At 45.6% G+C, this 21,182-nt stretch overlaps 1 protein-coding gene across 10 annotated transcripts in view; it reads left to right on the top strand.

The window, feature by feature from the left end:
• Positions 1-21,182, top strand: part of LOC112236880 (adhesion G protein-coupled receptor B2-like) — a 507,905-nt gene that overhangs the window by 397,328 nt on the left and 89,395 nt on the right. For all 10 annotated transcript variants that reach the window (XM_042295299.1, XM_042295295.1, XM_042295293.1 and 7 more), the window contains one exon: positions 12,812-12,938. In XM_042295299.1, the coding sequence (XP_042151233.1) occupies positions 12,812-12,938 (127 nt within the window). The remainder of the gene's footprint in view (positions 1-12,811; positions 12,939-21,182) is intronic.

Here is a 21,182-nt window from a genome sequence, read left to right as displayed (position 1 = left end):
TCGTTAGTTGTCTCTGATTGAGAATCATACTTAGGTAGCCTGGGTTTCAATTTTGAGTGGTGGGTGTTTGTTTTCCGTGTGTGTGTTTGTTGCCACGGTACTGTTTTGGTTTCATTCGTTTCACGTTTATTGTTTTGTAGTGTTCAGTTTATGTCTTTAAATAATCGTTATGGACACGTACCAAGCTACGCATTGGTCCTCCGATCCTTCAGAAGAGGAGGAGGATTGCCGTTACAGAAACACCCACCAACAAAGGACCAAGCAGCGTGGTAAGGGGCAGGAGCAGCAGCGGCAAAGAACACAGGACTCCTGGACATGGGAGGAGATTCTGGACGGCAAAGGACCCTGGGTACAGCCAGGGGAATATCGCCGCCCCAAAGCAGAGCTGGCGGCACGGCAGCGAGGCTGAAAGCCCGAGAGGCAGCCCCAAAAATGTATTGGGCAGGCACCGTGTTATGCGGTGGAGCGCACACTTTCCCCAGTGCGTAGGCATAGCCCGGTGCGGTACATTCCAGCTCCTCGTATCGGCCGGGCTAGAGTGGGCATCAAGCCAGGTGCCATGAAGCCGGCTCTACACATCAGGTCTCCAGTGCGTCTCCTCGGGCCGGCATACATGGCACCAGCCTTACGCATGGTGTCTCCGGTTCGCCAGCACAGCCCAGTGCGGGCTATTCCACCTCGCCGCACTGGCCTGGCTACGGGGACCATTCAACCAGGTAAGGTTGGGCAGGCTCGGTGCTCAAGAGCTCCAGTGTGCCTGCACAGTCTGGTCTACCCAGTGCCACCTCCACCCACCAGCCCTCTGGTGGCAGCCCCCCACACCAGGCTGTCTCTGCCTACAGGTGTTCCCGCCTGTCCAGCGCTGCTAGAGCCTTCCTCCTCTCCAGCGCTGTCAGAGTCTCCCGTCTGTCCTGAGCCGCCAGAGTCTCCCGTCTGTCCTGAGCCGCCAGAGTCTCCCGTCTGTCCTGAACCGCCAGAGTCTCCCGTCTGTCCTGAGCCGCCAGAATCTCCCGTCTGTCCTGAGCCGCCAGAGTCTCCCGTCTGTCCTGAGCCGCCAGAGTCTCCCGTCTGTCCTGAGCCGCCAGAGTCTCCCGTCTGTCCTGAGCCGCCACAGTCTCCCGTCTGTCCTGAGCCGCCAGAGTCTCCCGTCTGTCCTGAGCCGCCAGAGTCTCCCGTCTGTCCTGAGCCGCCAGAGTCTCCCGTCTGTCCTGAGCCACCAGAGTCTCCCAGTCTGTCCTGAGCCACCAGAGCTGCCAGTCAGCCAGGAGCCGCCAGAACCGCCAGTCAGCCAGGAGCCAGGAGCCACCAGAGCCGCCAGTCAGCCAGGAGCCGCCAGAACCGCCAGTCAGCCAGGAGCCACCAGAGCCGCCAGTCAGCCAGGAGCCGCCGGAGCCGCCAGTCAGCCAGGAGCCGCCGGAGCCGTCCTTCACTCCGGAGCCTCCCGCCTGTCCGGCGCTGCCGGAGTCTCCCGCCTGTTTGGCGCTGCCGGAATCTCCCGTCCATTCGGGACCCATGGCTAGGGTCCCCAGTCGGAGGTCGGCGGCGAGGGTCGCCGCTCATAAGAGGCCACAGGGGCTGTTGAGGAGGCGGACAAAAACTGTGGTGAAGTGGGGTCCACGCCCCGCGCCAGAGCCGCCACCGCGGACAGACGCCCACCCAGATCCTCCCCTATAGGTTCAGGTTTTGTGGCCGGAGTCCACACCTTTGGGGGTACTGTCACGTTCTGACCTTTATTTCCTTTGTTTTGTCTTTATTTAATATGGTCAGGACGTGAGTTGGGGTGGGTAGTCTATGTGTGTTTTTCTATGTTTATTGTTTGTAGTGTTCAGTTTATGTCTTTAAATAAACGTTATGGACACTTACCACCCTGCGCATTGGTCCTCCGATCCTTCTCGCTTCTCCTCCTCAGAAGCGGAGGAGGATTGCCGTCACACACACGCTCAGAATCACACACACGCACGCTCAGAATCACATGCACATACGCTCAGAATCACATACACATGCTCAGAATCACATACACACACGCTCAGAATCACACACTCATGCTAACATGCATGTTTAGGAGACGCCACATGTCAAAAGCTTGTTCCATGTTAAATGCCTGTCTCAGTGTGTGTTTGTGTGTCTGTTTATGTCGGCCTGTGTGTGTGCGTGCTTTCCCTGTGTTTAGGTAGCTAGCATGGCTTGCTGAAAGCAGAGTGACGCAAGGCGATTTGTGTCATCTGAAGATTTGTTCCAGTGACTTAATGCCATGCTTAGTCACATCCCCCAAACTCTCCTCCAGACTGACAAGGAAGACATACAGAGCACACAACATCCCCTCCTTTTATCCCAAACCCATACCAAGTGTTATAAGGATGAAACACTGACAGACAGCACATCAAAGAATGGTTTACGTAAATCTAGTTATCTTTGAGTTATCTCTAGCTCTCCTTTCACTCTTCATCTCTCCTCCTCCCTCAACTCCCTAGATGTACCTCACTCCACTCCTTCCCTAACGCCTCTCTCCTCCTCCCTCAACTCCCTAGATGTACCTCACTCCACTCCTTCCCTAACGCCTCTCTCAACTCCCTAGATGTACCTCACTCCACTCCTTCCCTAACGCCTCTCTCCTCCTCCCTCAACTCCCTAGATGCACCTCACTCCACTCCTTCCCTAATGCCTTTCTCCTCCTCCATCGACTCCCCAGATCTACCTCACTCCACTCCTTCCCTAATGCCTTTCTCCTCCTCCATCGACTCCCCAGATCTACCTCACTCCACTCCTTCCCTAATGCCTTTCTCCTCCTCCATCGACTCCCCAGATCTACCTCACTCCACTCCTTCCCTAATGCCTTTCTCCTCCTCCATCGACTCCCCAGATCTACCTCACTCCACTCCTTCCCTAATGCCTATCTCCTCCTCCATCGACTCCCAATATCTACCTCACTCCACTCCTTCCCTAATGCCTTTCTCCTCCTCCATCGACTCCCCAGATCTACCTCACTCCACTCCTTCCCTAATGCCTTTCTCCTCCTCCATCGACTCCCCAGATCTACCTCACTCCACTCCTTCCCTAATGCCTATCTCCTCCTCCATCGACTCCCAATATCTACCTCACCCCACTCCTCTCGCTCCCTCTTAACCTCTCTGCCATCCTTACGATACCGTATACACTATATCCTATATATACTGTATCATATATCCTAAATACTGTATCATATATCCTTTAGCATTTACCATATATGCTCTATACTGTATCCTATATACTGTATACTGTATCCTATAACTGCTAGACTACCTGCCCCGTATCACCTCACCATAGACCCTCACTATGTCTAACTGCCAAGCTACCGGCCCCGGATCCCCTCACCATAGACCCTTCACAGTGGTATAAAGTACTTAAGTAAAAATACTTTAAAGTACTTTATTTAAAAAAAAAATTAATATCACCTTTATTTAACCAGGTAGGCTAGTTGAGAACAAGTTCTAGTTTGCAATTGCGACCTAGCCAAGACAAAGCAAAGCAGGTCGACACATACAACAACACAGAGTTACACATGGAATAAACAAACATACAATCAATGATACAGTAGAAAAATCGATATACAGCATGTGCAAATGAGGTAGGATAAGAGAGGTAAGGCAATAAATAGGCCATGGTGGCAAAGTAATTGCATTGTAGCAATTAAACACTGGAATGGTAGGATGTGCAAGTTGAGATACTGGGGTGCAAAGGAGCAAAATAAATAAATACAGTATGGGGATGAGGTAGATTGGATGGGCTATTTACAGATGAGCTATGTACAGGTGCAGTGATCTGTGAGCTGCTCTGACAGCTGGTGCTTAAAGTATGTGAGGGAGGTTATAGTCTCCAGCTTCAGAGATTTTTGCAGTTCGTCCCAGTCATTGGCAGCAGAGAACTGGAAGGAGAGGCGGCCAAAGGAAAAATTGGCTTTGGGGGTGACCAGTGAGATATACCTGCTGGAGTGTGTGCTACGGGTGGGTGCTGCTATGGTGACCAGTGAGTGATGCGAGGGCCAGCCAACGAGAGCATACAGGTCGCAGTGGTGGGTAGTATATGGGGCTTTGGTGACAAAAAGGATGGCACGGTGATAGACTGCATCCAATTTGTTGAGTAGAGTGTTGGAGGCTATTTTGTAAATGACATCGCCGAAGTCGAGGATCGGTAGGATGGTCAGTTTTACAAGGGTATTTTTGGCTGCATGAGTGAAGGATGCTTTGTTGTGGAATTGGAAGCTGATTCCAGAATTAATGTTTATGTTCATCTGAAAGGAGAGTTTACAGTCTAACCAGACACCAAGGTATTTGTAGTTGTCCACATATTCTAAGTCAGAACCGTCCAGAGTAGTGATGCTGCACGGGCGGGCAGGTGCGGGCAGCGATCGGTTGAAGAGCATGCATTTAGTTTTACTTGCATTTAAGAGCAGTTGGAGGGCACGGAAGGAGAGTTGTATGGCATTGAAGCTCATCTGGAGGTTAGTTCAAACACAGTGTCCAACGAAGGGCCAGAGGTATACAGGCAGTTAACCCACTGTTCCTAGGCCGTCATTGAAAATAAGAATTTATTCTTAACTGACTTGCCTAGTAAAATAAAGGTAAAAAAAAAAAAAATTATTAAAAAATACAGAATGGTGTCGTCTGATTAGAGGTGGATCAAAAAATCACCAGCAGTGAGAGCGACATCATTGATGTATACAGAGAAGAGAGTCGGCCCGAGAATTGAACCCTGTGGCACCCCCATAAAGACTGCCAAAGGTCCGGACAACAGGCCCTCCGATTTGACATACTGAACTCTATCGGGGAAGTAGTTGGTGAACCAAGCGAGGCAATCATTTAAGAAACCAAGGCTGTTGAGTCTGCCAATAAGAATGTTGTGATTGACAGAGTCGAAAGCCTTAGCCAGGTCGATGAATACGGCTGCACAGTAATGTCTCTTATCGATGGCAGTTACTACTTAAGTAGTACTATTTTTGACAACTTCTACTTTTATTTCACTAGAAAATAATGTTCCTAATGTATGATTCATACTTTTACTTTTGATACTTAAGTATATTTTAGCAATCAAGTGATATTTCACTGGGTGATATTCACTTTTACTTGAGTCATTTCCTATTATAGTATCTTTACTTTTACTCAAGTGTGACAGAACTTTTTCCACCACTGACCTTTCTTTAGATTTCCCACCTACTCTCTCTCTATATATCCCCCATCTCTCTCTCTCGCTCCCTCTCTCTTTCTCTCTTTCTCTCTTTCTTTCTCTTTCTCTCTCGGACTGTCTTTCTCTCTCTCTCTCTGATCTGAAGGAAAATAGGTGAAAAGAGGTGAAAGGTCAAAAATGAAGTAAGTTAAACTAAATGTAAGGCACTGTAATACATGCAAGCTAAATATGGAGTTAATGTGTCAAAATCAGACTTTCTCCTCAGGTCTAACAAGACCAGTTTAAATCAATTCAATCTGTCTATTCACCATTTAAACCTCCAAAAGTCCCTCATCGTCAAATGAGGATTTAATCGGCAGATAAAATAATAAGCGGTAAGCTTCCATTCAAGCTTTATTGGTGAGTTAAAACAAAATATTGGAAAGTGTCAATGTACCTTGAAGGGATACTTTGGGATTTTGACAATGAGTCGCTTTATCTACAATGCCTTCAGAAAGGTTTCATACCCCTTGACTTATTCCACATTTGGTTGTGTTACAGCCTGAATTCAAAATGTATTGAATCTCTTTTTTCTCTCTCACTCATTTACACACAATAACCTATAATGACAAAGTGGAAACAGGTTTTTCAAAATGTTTGCAAATTTTGAAAAAATGTAAATTACAAAAATATCTAATTTACATACAGTAAGTATTACACCCCTGGGTTAATACTTTATAGCAGCACCTGTGAGTCTTTTGGGGTACGTCTCTGAGCTCTGCACACCTGGATTGTACAATATTTGCATAATACTATTTGTAAAATTCTTCAAGCTCTGTCAAGTTGATTGTTGATCATTGCTAGACAGCTATTTCCAAGTTTTGCTATAGATTTTCAAGCTGTTTTCAAACCGCTCAGGAACATTCAATGTCATCTTGAAAAGCAACTCCAGTGTGGATTTGGCCTTGTGTTTTAGGTTATTGTCCTGCTGAAAGGTGAATTTGTTTGTCTGTTGGAAAGTGTCTGTTGGAAAGTGTCTGTTGGAATTTATCAGTGTCTGTTGGAAAGCAGAGGTTTTCCTCTAGGATGTTGCCTGAACTTAAAGCTGTTTTTATCCTAAAAAACTCCAGAGTCCTTGCCAATGACAAGCATTCCCATAACATGATGCAGCCACCACCATGTTTGAAAATATGAAGAGTGGTACACAGTAATGTGTTATGTTGTATTTCCCACAAACCTAACGCTTTGTATTCAGAACAAAAGGTTAATATATTTGCCACATTACTTAAATGCCTTGTTGCAAACAGGATGCATGTTTTGGAGTATTTGTATTCTATACAGGCTTCCTTTTTTTCACTCTGTCATTTATGTCAGTTTTCTCATTTCATAATCATTAAACTCTGTAACTTTTTTTAAATCACCATTGGCCTCATGGTGAAATCCCTGAGCCGCTGCCTTCCTCTCCAGCAACTGAGTTAGGAAGGACGACAGTATATTTGTAGTGACTGGGTGTATTGATACACTATCCAAAGCCTAATTAATAACTTAACCATGCTGAAAGGGATATTCAGCGTCTGCACTTTTTATTTTTAAACATCTAACAATCGGTGCCCTTTTTTTAGAAATGTTGAAAAACCTCTCTGATCTTTGTGGTTGAATCTGTGCTTAAAATGCACTACTAATGGTACGTGTGGGCTACAGAGATGGGGAAGTCATTCGAATGTTATCCACTGTTATTGAACACGGAATTAATCCATGCAATTTATTATGCGATTTGTTAATCACATTTTTACTCCTGAATTTGTAGATGTCGAGTAATTTTGCGCTTTCCTCTCCAAATAGGGATCACTTAGTGTTCCTCTGTTTTATCCTGCAGACACCCCACTGTGAGCCAGCAGACAACACACAGACATACACACACACACACCCCTTACGATACACAGAGTATTACATGTTTTGCTTATGGGCAAGTGTGTGTGCTAGTGTGTTTATATGTTCATATCTGTTCGTGTGTGCGTGTGATAAGCTCACCCAAGTAAGAATTGGGACACCATGCATAACCCAGCAAGACACATTTCTCTCCATCTGTCCAAATCATTATTTATGCATGTAGACTGACAAGGCCCGTATGGCTCAATATGTACTGATATTCTGGCTCATGTGTATGAGTGAACACATCTCTGTTTATAGTTAATGTTGAGAGTGTGTGTGTGTGTGTGTGTGTGTGTATGTGTGTGTGTGTGTGGACGTGTTTAACTATTCTTGTGGGGACGAGAAGTAAACAAACTAAATTTGACCAACTGGGGACATTTTTGTTAGTCCCCACGTGGTCAAATGCTATTTCTAGGGGGTTTAGGGTTAAGGTTAGGATTAGTGTTATGGTTAGAATTACGTTAAGGTTTAGAGTTAGGAGCAAGGGTTAGTTTTTAGCTTAGGGGTAGGAATCTAGGGTTAGGTCTATGGTTATGGTTAAGGTTAGGTTTTTGTTGTTAGGGTTAGGGTAAGAGTACTGGTTAGGGTTAGGTTTAGGGTCAGGCATTAGGGAAAATAGGGTTTTGAATGGGACTGAATTGTGTTTCCCCACAAGTTTAGCTGTACAAGACTGCGCGTGTGTGTGTGTGTGTGTGTGTGTGTGTGTGTGTGTGTGTGTGTGTGTGTGTGTGTGTGTGTGTGTGTGTGTGTGTGTGTGTGTAATAATCAGTATGAATCAGCTCAGCCAGGTCACTCGTGATACAAGTCAGTATTCGACGTCAATCAATGTCTGAGGACTTTGGGACGTGGAAACCGGCCACTAGAGGCAACCGTGAGCACGGTTAGCTTCAAGTAGTTTTCAGTTTTATTAAGGCGTTGTGGCAGATGGGCATAAGCATCTGCCTCGGATTCCAATTTGTATGTTTAAATCCAGTTATAGAAAGTCGTTTTTGATATTTTTGTTTTAAGCCTGTCCCAAACCTTAACCCGCCAGCTAGCAATGAGGAATCAACCCAGAAGCGGCCCTCTTCTAGGTGGCCAGAACTGATTGAATTGGCCCAGAATCGGGTGTCGGACACGGCGCGGAATCAGAAGGGAATGACTGCCCAGAATCAACCCAAGTACATCAGGCCGTTTCTGTCTACCAGAATTCAGACGACTTTGCATCTTACCAGAATCCCCCCAGAAGCAGCCTGATGCAAATTTAAATAAATGTTTAAAAATGTACCAGATTTATTCATTTTAAATATGACTATTATACATAGAAATTACCCCGTTTTCGTCATATCCATGTCCCATCGCTGCAACTCCCGTACGGCCTCGGGAGCGGTGAAGGTCAAGGGCCGTGCGTCCCCCCGAAACACAACCCAGCCAATGTGTCAGAGGAACCACCGTACACCTGATGACTGTGTCGGCATGCATGCGCCTGGCCCGCCACAGGAGTCGCTACAGCACGATGGGACAAGGACATTCCGGCCGGCCAAACTCTCCCCTAATCCGGATGACGTTGGGCCAATTGTGCATCGCCTCATGGTTCTCCCGTTCACAGCCAGCACGGGCATCGAGCCAGCATCTGTAGAAGTGTCTTAAACCACTGTGCCACTTGCACAAAGTATCAAAATACTAAAGTATTACTTAAACAGGACTCTTAAATAATTTCATTTAAATGTTATTTTTTGATCACAGAAACATTGAAAACATATGGAGAAATTAATACATAATGAAGTGTTAATTATACAAAGCAGCCTGTGTAATCATCTGCCAGAGAGTAGCCACAATCGGCCCGATCCCCAAGTAATACATTTGGGCCAGATAACTCACACCGGAATCGTCCCGAGCTCAATCCCCACATCCTAGCCATAAGTAATACATTTGGGCCAGATAACTCACACCGGAATCGTCCCGAGCTCAATCCCCACATCCTAGCCATAAGTAATACATTTGGGCCAGATAACTCACACCGGAATCGGCCCGAGCTCAATCCCCACATCCTAGCCATAAGTAATACTTGGGCCACATGACGTCGGCCGAGTCTGATTCTCAGCCGTCTTCCCCGACTCTCAGCCAGAATCGGCCCAGATCCACTGTGCTAGCTGGGTCTTACCTTAACCAGAGTTAATTCCTACTGTAACCTTAACCCTTACCTTAAAAATTCAAACTTAATGCCTAAACTTAAACTTAAACACTTCGAAACGTAATGTCTGGAACAACTTCCGAAATTTGACATTTGAGAAACAAAGATAAACGTCTCACATGAGACTGTCAGAGTTTGTAGGAGTTAGCATTGCACATGGCAGACAGAGAGAGAGTTAACAAGTTGAACGTGGTAATTCATCTGTTGATTTGCATTATGAAAGTGGAGAAGGGGGAAGTTTCCCTTCAGACACAGCTAAGGTCAGTTTAGCATCACACACATTGAGTTGAAGTTAGGACTTGGGAAATGTAAGCTGGTTCTATGTCTGTTCTTACTGGAAGATTCTACCTGCATCAATGATACTCTCAACTCCACAGATTGATTAGTGTTTCTGGTAGACTGTTACCTCTCAAAGCGCTGCTCGGCATAATTGTGCATTTTGGGTCTGTTCACTTAAGGCACTCGGGGGCACACGCAGGCATACACACGTAGGCACACTACCAAATAGCTTCCCATGTGTACCTACAACATGTATCTACTATGACATGTTCCACATAACGGATCATGGCTCATTCATCCCCCTTCTGTCTATGGCATTGTTGTACAATAGGCAGACACACACACTGCCTATCCAAAATCAGACCAGCAACCGCTGATAATCACTGATTATATGTCAATCTGGGCCCCCTCTCACTGGGGAGACAAAACCAGCAGTGTGTGTGTATGTGTGCGGGTGTTTGTGTTTGTGTGTGTGTGTGTGCGCGTGCATTCGGCGCATGCAATCTCCCTGTGGAGCACTGTAACCTCAGTGGAATATGCCAACGTCCAGATTATAACCCCTAGCAGGTGGAATGCCATTTTCTACAGCATCCTATCCATCTGTCCCATACCAGGCTGCAGACTGATGCCATGTGGCCCCAGACCATGCTCTCACAGCTGGGGATCTTCCAACCCTAGGGCCCCTCCACAGTTGGCTTCGACCTAGTTCAGCATTAAAATATCATTTAGAAGGAAAGTGTTTTCTTGAATCAAAAAGATGCTGAGGGAAATTGATTTGTCTCTACCTCACTTTCCAACTGCAAACTAGAAATATGAAGGACATTCACCATCGCAGGGCTCATGAGGGACAATAGAAGTTGATTAGGAAAATACTTCTTTATTAGCAACCCCTTATGAACAAGAACACTGCGTCCTGTTTCTCTCCTCTGCCTCCCAGTCAGTGTTTGGTGGCAGTGTTATCAGAGGAGTTGATGGAAAAGAACTCTTCAGCTGTGATATAGCTGACAGAGACAGTACACTCAGTACTGTTTCAACTGGCAATAATTATACATCAGGTCCTGTGAGGGGACTGATAATTAGTTCAGTTATTGTCAGGGGCTGAGCATACACAACACTCTACATAGCCTGTATAAAGGTTCATCTCAGTGTTATAACTGTTCACAGAAGTGCCACAGTCAGGGTGGTGGTTAGTCCAGTTAGTGTGACTCATGTATCTGAAGGTTCATATCACTGCTGTAACCGTGACAAGATCTGCAACAGACATGTGTACAGTCATTTGTAGTAAAGCCAGGCTAGAGCATTTGGTTGGTGTGTGTTGATGGCTGTAAGGCTAGTCATTAGTTCAATTAGAGAATGTTCCCATTGATTGACCTCCACATCACACTTTTCATTACTAAATGAGAGATATACACTACCGTTCAAAAGTTTGGGATCACTTAGAAATGTCCTTGTTTTTGGAAGAACATTTTAAAAATTGTCCATTAAAATAACATACAATTTATCAGAAATACAGTGTAGACATTGTTAATGTTGTAAATGACTATTGTAGCTGGAAACGGCTGATATTTAATGGAATATCTACATAGGCGTACAGAGGCCCCATATCAGCAACCATCACTCCTGTGTTCCAATGGCACGTTGAGTTAGCTTAGCTCCAAGTTTATCATTTTAAAAGGTTAATTGATCAGTAGAAAACGCTTTTGCAATTATGTTAGCACAGTTGAAAACTGTTAAAGAAGATTAAAGAAGCAATACATGTGGCCTTCTTTAGACTAGTTGAGTATCTGGAGCATGTGGGTTCGATTACAGGCTCAAAATGGCCAGAAACAAAGAACTTTCCTCTGAAACTTCATCAGTCTATTCTTGTTCTGAGAAATGAAGGCTATTTCATGCGATTAATTGCCAATAAACTGAAGATCTCATGCAACACTTTATACTACTCCCTTCACAGAACAGCGCAAACTGGCTCTAACCAGAATAGTGGGAGGCCCCGGTGCACAACTCAGTAAGAGGAGAAGTACATTAGAGTGTCTAGTTTGAGAAACAGATGCTTCACAAGTCCTCAACTGGCAGCTTCATGAAATAAATAAAACACCAGTCTCAACGTCAGCAGTGAAGAGGTGACTCCAGGATGCTGGACTTCTAGGCAGAGTTGCAAAAAAAAAGCTATATCTCAGACTGGCCAAGAAAAATAAAATATTAAGATGGGCAAAAGAACACAGACACTGGACAGAGGAATATTGGAAAAAAGTGTTATGGACAAACTAATCTAAGTTTGAGGTAATTAGAACACAAAGAAGAACATTTGTGAGATGCAGAAAAAAATGAAAGATGTTGGAGGAGTGCTTGATGCCATCTGTTAAGCATGGTGGAGGCAATGTGATGGTCTGGGGGTACTTTGGTGGTGGTAAAGTGGGAGATTTGTACAGGGTAAAAGGGATCTTGAAGAAGGAAGGCTATCATTCCATTTCGCAACGCCATGCCATACCCTGTGGACGCCGCTTAATTAGAGCCAATTTCCTCCTACAACAGGACAATGACCCAAAGCACAGCTCCAAACTATGCAATAACTATTTAGGGAAAAAGCAGTCAGCTGGTATTCTGTCTATAATGGAGTGGCCAGCACGGTCACCGGATCTCAACCCTTTTGAGCTGTTGTGGGGGGCAGCTTGACCGTAAGAAGTGCCCATCAAGCCAATCCAACTTGTGGGAGGTGCTTCAGGAAGCATGGGGTGAAATCTCTTTGGATTACCTCAACAAATTGAAAACTAGAATGCCAAAGGTCTGCATGGCTGTAATTGCTGCAAAAGGAAGATTCTTTGACGGAAGCAAAGTTTGAAGGACACAAATATTATTTCAATTTAAAATCATTATTTTTAACCTTGTCAACGTCTTGACTATATTTCCTATTCATTTTGCAACTAATTTCATGTATGTTTTCATGGAAAACAAGGACATTTCTAAGTGACCCAAAACTTTTGAACGGTAGTATATATGGAGGCATGGAGGACAGAGGGATGAATACATGGGTAAAGGATGGAGAGAAGAAATGAGGGGTTCCTGGGGGTCTGGCTGTCCCTGTCAGAGTGGTCTCTACAGCACAATACAGCTCAATGTGGTCAATGAGTACCCAGCCTCTCTCTCTCTCTCTCGCTCTCTTTCTCTCGCTCTCTCTCTCTCGCTCTCTCTCTCTCACTCTCTCACTTTTTGTTTGAGTGCATCTGTATGCTGTAATGTGATGGTGTGTGTCTCACTCACTGTGTGTGTCCGTGTTTCTCCCATCTCCAGGGAAGCTGGCGCTAAGAACTGGGACACCGAGGGCTGCCAAACACTCACGTCTGCCGCCGTCCACACTAAATGCCTGTGCAGCAGGATCTCAACCTACGCTGTGCTAGCGCAACAAGCTAAAGACCCGGTGAGTCACATTTCCAGCTCTACTCGATTGCACTGGGGCTAACGCTAATTGGAGCCAACAAGCTAATGCGTTAGGGTGTTGGTATGTGGATATGTACAAGGTAGACTTAGGGTTAGTTTGATTTGAACAGTCAACTCAGAAAGGGAGATGAATGAAATTCACTTGCTATCCTCAGGGTTTGAGATAGGACATAAACAACTGTATAAGTCACAGTTGAAATAAATACAGCTGTGAAATACAGTTGAAATAAATACAGCTGTGAAATACAGTTGAAATAAATACAGCTGTGACATCTGTATAACAGTCTTCTAAAATGTAATGGAGAATCTCCATTGGAATAGATTTTTAATCTAGGACTAGGCTTTATCTGTGGCCAGGAATCCAGCCTTAAGAGTTTTTGAGAGAGTGGATTTGTTGAAATCATACGACTAAAGATGCTGCCAGTCCCAAGACCACAGCAAAAATACATGTAATTTATCTGACTTTCATTTATCTGCATGTGCAGCGCTTACATTTAGCCTCACAATGACGTGTTTCACCATTTTCCTTTCAGGACAACCAGGGGCACAAGTAGAACACAACACTCTTTGACATGAACAGCTGCATTCATTGACAAATAGCAATGTAAAAACAAGTTCTCACAAAGCAAAAAAAGTATACCAATGAATTTAGAAACAGAAATTTGCTCACTGGGAAAGGAATATCCAACTAGTCAGTGACAACTATGTGCAGTTTGGAGTTTGTGACAGAAACTACAGTATGTGAGCGCATTATAGACACTATGTCCTGTGATTTCCTATGATCTTATATACAGAAGAGCCTCTTACAGTATTAGAGACACTATGTCCTGGGATTTCCTATTAACTTCTATGTAGAAGAGCCCCTTACAGTATTATAGACACTATGTCCTGGGATTTCCTATAACTTTCTATACAGAAGAACCCCTTACAGTATTATATTCACTATGTCCTGGGATTTCCTATAACCTTCTATACAGAAGAACCCCTTACAGTATTATATTCACTATGTCCTGGGATTTCCTATAACCTTCTATACAGAAGAACCCCTTACAGTATTAGAGATACTATGTCCTGGGATTTCCTATAACCTTCTATACAGAAGAACCCCTTACAGTATTATATTCACTATGTCCTGGGATTTCCTATAACCTTCTATACAGAAGAACCCCTTACAGTATTAGAGACACTATGTCCTGGGATTTCCTATAACCTTCTATACAGAAGAACCCCTTACAGTATTAGAGACACTATGTCCTGGGATTTCCTATAACCTTCTATACAGAAGAACCCCTTACAGTATTATATACACTATGTCCTGGGATTTCCTATGATCTTCTATACAGAAGAACCCCTTACAGTATTATAGACACTATGTCCTGGGATTTCCTATAATCTTCTATACAGAAGACCCCTCACCTTCTAACAACTCGTGTGTAGCTTGTGAGCGTCATCGAGCAAAACATGTTACAGTCTCAGCTTTTCATAGATCGCTTTTAGTCGTTTGTAGCTCAAACCATTCTCACTCTGTAGATGTTTTTGTAAAAAGGGCCCTGCCCCGGGTCCCTTCAGGATCGGCCCTTGTCTCACAAACACCACTGTAGCTCAGCCCCCGCTATGCACACATACTAATGGTTGGAATCTACGGACATAGAATAAATACACGTCTGTAGCTCAAACACAATGGTTAAAAGGGATTAGAAGTCCAAAACGCGCCAGCGTTACGGCGGGACACATTGGGTTAATAAGTAAGCTAGTTTGTTTAGATAAGATATGGATGGTTGGCTCATTAGTTGATTATGGGAGAACTGGGCTGCGCTCATCGGTAAGCACAGCACAGAGCTCATTAGCTAATTATCTAACCAATGTTTAGTCACTGTTCAGTCCGACCGTGGGGAAGAACAAGAAGCCAACCAGTAGAACGATAGGGGGTGTAAAGGAAAAGTGCATTGTCGTAATGCTCCATCCTTGGATTAGCTCAAATGTGCTTTATAGATGGGATCTTGGTTCAGTTCACGGCTGCTCTATCCTTGTTGGGCTGGGCAAGCAAACAGCTATCATTATTAGAGACATTAGGCCACTTTCCTTGTGTGTGTGTGTGTGTGTGTGTCCTGTGTGTGTGTGTGTGTGTGTGTGTGTGTGTGTGTGTGTGTGTGTGTGTGTGTGTGTGTGTGTGTGTGTGTGTGTGTGAGGGCGTGTGTTCTTTTGTGTCTGCGTGCATGTGTGTGCTAACTGTAGCCTCCAGCGTGTGTAACTGCTGTATAATTCTAAATAGAGCAGTGACCGTGGCTATGACGTGAGCGGAGCAGGCTTTTAGCGGTGATTAATGTATTGAGCCACTCTCCTCTGCTTTATGTGTGCCACTACTAATGGACCCGTTAGGACCCCTAACTCTAGCAGCTAAACACGCCTATATCCACTGACCTTTAACCTGCTCTCTTCTTCTAGCCAGCCTGTCCCATCACTCCGTGATGTCACCCTCTCTTAACCATCCTTATCTCTCTCTCTCTCTCTCTCTCTCTCTCTCTCTCTCTCTCTCTCTCTCTAATTCAATTCAAAGGGATTTATTGGCATGGGAAACAAATGTTTACATTGCCAAAGTAAGTGAAATGTTCCAAAAGTTCAAAAATAATAGAGACATTTTAAATGTCATATATGCAGTGTTGTAACGATGTGAAAATAGTTAGTCTCTCTCTCTCTATGCTCTTCCTATCTTCCTGTCCCACCTACTTGTCCCTCTCTCGCTTTCTGCTGCCATCCCAACTCACACCCTCTGTCTCCTGCATCCACGGGGGGGAGAGAGAGACAGGACATCTTAAGGTGTGTGTGTGTGTGTGTGTGTGTGTGTGTGTGTGTGTGTGTGTGTGTGTGGGGGGGTTTCTTTATGTGAGGAAGATAAGATAGGTGCCTTTGAATGGGGTATGGTGCCTTTGAACGGGCTAGGTGCCTTTGAACGGGCTATGGTAGTAGGTGCCTTTGAATGGGGTATGGTAGTAGGTGCCTTTGAATGGGGTATGGTAGTAGGTGCCTTTGAACGGGGTATGGTAGTAGGTGCCTTTGAATGGGGTATGGTGGTAGGTGCCTTTGAACGGGGTATGGTAGTAGGTGCCTTTGAACGGGCTATGGTAGTAGGTGCCTTTGAACGGGGTATGGTAGTAGGTGCCTTTGAACGGGGTATGGTAGTAGGTGCCTTTGAACGGGGTATGGTGGTAGGTGCCTTTGAACGGGCTATGGTAGGTAGGTGCCTTTGAATGGGGTATGGTAGGAGGTGCCTTTGAACGGGGTATGGTAGTAGGTGCCTTTGAACGGGGTAGTATGGTAGTAGGTGCCTTTGAACGGGCTATGGGGTAGGTAGGTGCCTTTGAACGGGGTATGGTAGTAGGTGCCTTTGAACGGGGTATGGTGCCTTTGAGGGCAGGTGCCTTTGAACAGGTAGTAGGTGGAACAGGCTAGGTAGTAGGTGCCTTTGAACGGGGTATGGTAGTAGGTGCCTTTGAATGGGGTATGGTAGTAGGTGCCTTTGAACGGGGTATGGTAGTAGGTGCCTTTGAACGGGCTATGGTAGTAGGTGCCTTTGAACGGGGTATGGTAGCAGGTGCCTTTTAACGGGGTATGGTCGGAGGTGCCTTTGAACGGGGTAGGGTAGTAGGTGCCTTTGAATGGGGTATGGTAGTAGGTGCCTTTGAACAGGCTATGGTAGTAGGTGCCTTTGAACGGGGTATGGTAGTAGGTGCCTTTGAATGGGGTATGGTAGTAGGTGCCTTTGAACGGGTATGGTAGTAGGTGCCTTTGAACGGGCTATGGTAGTAGGTGCCTTTGAACGGGGTATGGTAGCAGGTGCCTTTTAACGGGGTATGGTCGGAGGTGCCTTTGAACGGGGTAGGGTAGTAGGTGCCTTTGAATGGGGCATGGTAGTAGGTGCCTTTTGAATGGGGTATGTTGGTAGGTGCCAGGCACAAGACCAACAGAGTTTTAATTGAGTTTTATTGGTAGATATAAGGTGGTGGACTTTAGTTTCACCCATCAGTTTGTTTATTTTTTTTTACCCCAAAGCTGGCCTGATCCTGAACAAATAGGATGTTCCTATTTCCCATACTTCCAAAAGGAAGGGACAGTAAAAGGGCCGTTCCCATTAGGGACAGGAAATATCCATAATGGTCCTGACCTAAAAGCTGGATCCGTCAACCTCAGACCGCTCTCTGTGCTGTCTGGCCTTCTCCTTTTATGGAATACTATTGACTTTTCTCTTTTCCCAGCATGTGGTCACTAGTGGAATGGGCAAGAATGCCTGGTGACATTTATGAAATGTGTCCTTAGCTGTTAGCGATATGTCATTCAGGACCATTACACCATTAGCCTAGCGCTGATGCCCTGGAGCTAGGGATCAGTGTGTAGAGTTTATTTCCCAGCTAATGTGGTTAATGGAGAGGACACTTTCACCTTGCTATCAGCTGCCCCAACTCAGCAATGTAGAGGATGTGTGTGTGTGTGTGTGTGTGTGTGTGTGTGTGTGTGTGTGTGTGTGTGTGTGTGTGTGTGTGTGTGTGTGTGTGTGTGTGTGTGTGTGTGTGTGTGTGTGTGTGTGTGTGTGTGTGTGTGTGTGTGTGTGTGTGTGTGTGTGTGTGTGTGCGCGCGCGTGTGCATGGGTGGGTGCGTGTGTGTGTGTGGGCAGCATGAATGCAGGCACTGTTCATGCTTGCTTGCGTGGCTGCATGTCTCGCATGTCACGTATGTAGCTACAAATAATATCGGTATTACTCTTTCACTCACTTAACATAACTCAGTTGTCATGTGGTTGCAGTGGACCATCCAAACACACAAAGTGTCACACAGATCCACATCCAGACACCCAGGCAGGGTCTGGGTCTTGGAGCAAAGCTTAGAATCCGCAGCCCAGCTTGAGCAGCTTATCCTGGGCCAGAGAGAAGGCGGGCAGGGGGGGAAGGATTAACCACCATGTTTAGTAGAAGAGGGAGGGAGGGAGGGATGAAGGGAGGGATGCAGGGATAGACAGACAGAGAGAGAGAGAGATGGAGGGATTTAGAGGCATTGCTTCCATAATAGGCAGTTTACAGTGGAGCCAGGGATCGCCGGTTAATCGTGTTTACTTCCAACAGCTGGAGAGACCAGGGAGAGGAGGAGGAAGAGAAGAGGGAGTGAGACCAGGGAGAGGGAAAGGAGGGCGAGAGACCAGGGAGGGGGGTGGAGGAGAGGAGGGAGAGAGAGAGACCAGGGAAAGGGAAAGGAGGGCGAGAGACCAGGGAGGGGGGGTGGAGGAGAGGAGGGAGGGGGGGAGGAGAGGGAATGGAGAGAAAGAGACCAGGGAGAGAGGGAGGGGAGAGTTAAGAGAGGAGAGAAACCTACAATCAGTATCGATGGGAGATGATTGTGGAGTTTAGTCTGTCTTCCCTCTGGTCCCACTCTCACAGGGATAGTGTGTAGTGAGCTATTCACATTATGGATTTGATCTCCTCCATTAAAAGCCACGGAAATAGGGTGAACCATGGAGTAAAACAGACAGATAGGAGAGAAAGAAAGAGAGGGAAACAAGATAGAGGTTGAGAAGGGTATTCAAGAGTTGCACATTTCATCACAATACTGTTTTGAACATTTCTTTTAGGATTGATGCCCAGCTGAGCGTTCTACTCAATGCAGTCTCAATGGGTGCTGAGGATGATATAGTCTAAAATGCATTATTACTGTGGTTTGAAAGCACATTGATATTTCAAAAGAAGGCAAATTATTTGTAGGAGACGCTTTTGCCGTTGTCATGTCTTCAGATGGACTTTAGATGCAGTATAACTTTAGCTACTGTAGCTAGCTAAGATTGAGGGGAGCACTAACATTATCATTGCTAGCTCTTTCTGACAAACCTTCCTGCTGTAGCTCATGGCAACATTGTAATTTCTCTAAATAAATTTGACGACATGATAATGATAGCCACTTTAGCAGTGTCATCGTATTTCCAGCCCACTATGGTGTAAATGTGACGAAACAGTCAGAGTTTTTGGGGGCATTAACCATCAGTCAAACATCAATATGCTTCGTCAGTCAGACGTCAATATGCTGCGTCAGTCTGACGTCAATATGCTGCGTCAGTCAGACGTCAATATGCTGCGTCAGTCAGACGTCAATATGCTTCGTCAGTCAGACGTCAATATGCTTCGTCAGTCAGACGTCAATATGCTGCGTCAGTCAGACGTCAATATGCTGCGTCAGTCAGACGTCAATATGCTGCGTCAGTCAGACGTCAATATGCTGCGTCAGTCAGACGTCAATATGCTGCGTCAGTCAGACGTCAATATGCTTCGTCAGTCAGACGTCAATATGCTGCGTCAGTCAGACGTCAATTTGCTTCGTCAGTCAGACGTCAATATGCTGTGTCAGTCAGACGTCAATATGCTGCGTCAGTCAGACGTCAATATGCTGCGTCAGTCAGACGTCAATATGCTGCGTCAGTCAGACTTCAATATGCTTCAGTCAGTCAGACGTCAATATGCTGCGTCAGTCAGACGTCAATATGCTGCGTCAGTCAGACGTCAATATGCTGCGTCAGTCAGACGTCAATATGCTGCGTCAGTCAGACGTCAATATGCTGCGTCAGTCACACTTCGTCATATGCTACGTCAGTCAGACGTCAATATGCTGCGTCAGTCAGACGTCAATATGCTGCGTCAGTCAGACGTCAATATGCGTCAGTCAATATGCTGCGTCAGTCAGACGTCAATATGCTGCGTCAGTCAGACGTCAATATGCTGCGTCAGTCAGACGTCAATATGCTGCGTCAGTCAGACGTCAATTTGCTGCGTCAGTCAGACGTCAATATGCTGCGTCAGTCAGACGTCAATATGCTGCGTCAGTCAGACGTCAATATGCTGCGTCAGTCAGACGTCAATATGCTGCGTCAGTCAGACGTCAATATGCTGCGTCAGTCAGACGTCAATATGCTGCGTCAGTCAGACGTCAATATGCTGCGTCAGTCAGACGTCAATATGCTGCGTCATCTGTAGAATGTTGATAAGAATGGCAACGACGGAGGTGTAACCATGAATAGAGAGAGAGACAGAGAAGGAGAAATGGATAGAAAAGGTTGATTGGCTAACGAGGAATGATGGAGAGGATGTGAGGAGGAAAATTGCCAGAAGCTCCACCCTTCTGGACGTGTGAAGGACGGATGCATTGAAATGTCTGGTGTATGTGTCTATGTGAATTGTGCCTGTGTGTGTGTGTGTGTGTGTGTGTGTGTGTGTGTGTGTGTGTGTGTGTGTGTGTGTGTGTGTGTGTGTGTGTGTGTGTGTGCGCGTGTCAACATTCAGTCATGGAACCTTAGGAGGATTAGCAGATAAAACAGATCCGGAGATACTGTCATAAACACACACACACACACACACACACACACACACACACACACACACACACACGTCCATAGTCAAAGCTGAGTCTTGCCCCTGAGGACGGACCTGCCCTGCATGTTAAGAGTGTCTGTTGCAAGCAGTCTGAAGGACAAACACTCCCCTCTGGGAATGTGTGTGTGTGTGTGTGTGTGTGTGTGTGTGTGTGTGTGTGTGTGTGTGTGTGTGTGTGTGTGTGTGTGTGTGTGCAGGCTTGGCTTCATGGTGGGGTTTTGCATTGGCTCATAGTGATAGATAGAGTGCTACCAACCAGCTACAGTATATCATGCTAACCTTCCACCTCATCCCTGCCAATGAAACAACACCACTCTGTGATTACAGTCCTGATGACTTTTATCACTGCCTTTTAATGAGTTCTGATGTCTCCCTGGGATATCGGCGTGTTGATCTCCAGCATTAAGGGATAGTCCACTACAAAATTCTAGATGACACAAAATGCATCATTATCATCATCACAGTTTTTGCTCTGTACTGAATGTGCTTGAAAATTTGCTGACATGTGTGTGAATTGTTGACGTGTGTGTGATTTGCTGACGTGTGTAAATTTATACGTGTGCTTACTTACATGTGTCAATGCGTGTGTGTGTGTGTGTGTGTGTGTGTGTGTGTGTCTGTGTGTGTGTGTGTGTGTGTGTGTTTGAGCCAATAGCTAGACCATCACACACACTAAGCTGCAAACAATCCATATCTTGGACCTGACCCACAACAGAGTAATCAAACAGAATCACTCCTCTTCATTCTCTCTTTTCTATCTACTGATTGCTCCTTTCTCTCTCTGCCTGGTCAATTATTTTCTCTTTGTAAAAGAGAGTTTA

The sequence above is a fragment of the Oncorhynchus tshawytscha genome, linkage group LG13 (assembly GCF_018296145.1).
Source record: "Oncorhynchus tshawytscha isolate Ot180627B linkage group LG13, Otsh_v2.0, whole genome shotgun sequence".
In the NCBI taxonomy this organism is placed as follows: domain Eukaryota; kingdom Metazoa; phylum Chordata; class Actinopteri; order Salmoniformes; family Salmonidae; genus Oncorhynchus; species Oncorhynchus tshawytscha.
The sequence above is the reverse complement of the archived record's forward strand: the minus strand, read 5'-3'. Positions and strand labels throughout refer to the sequence as shown.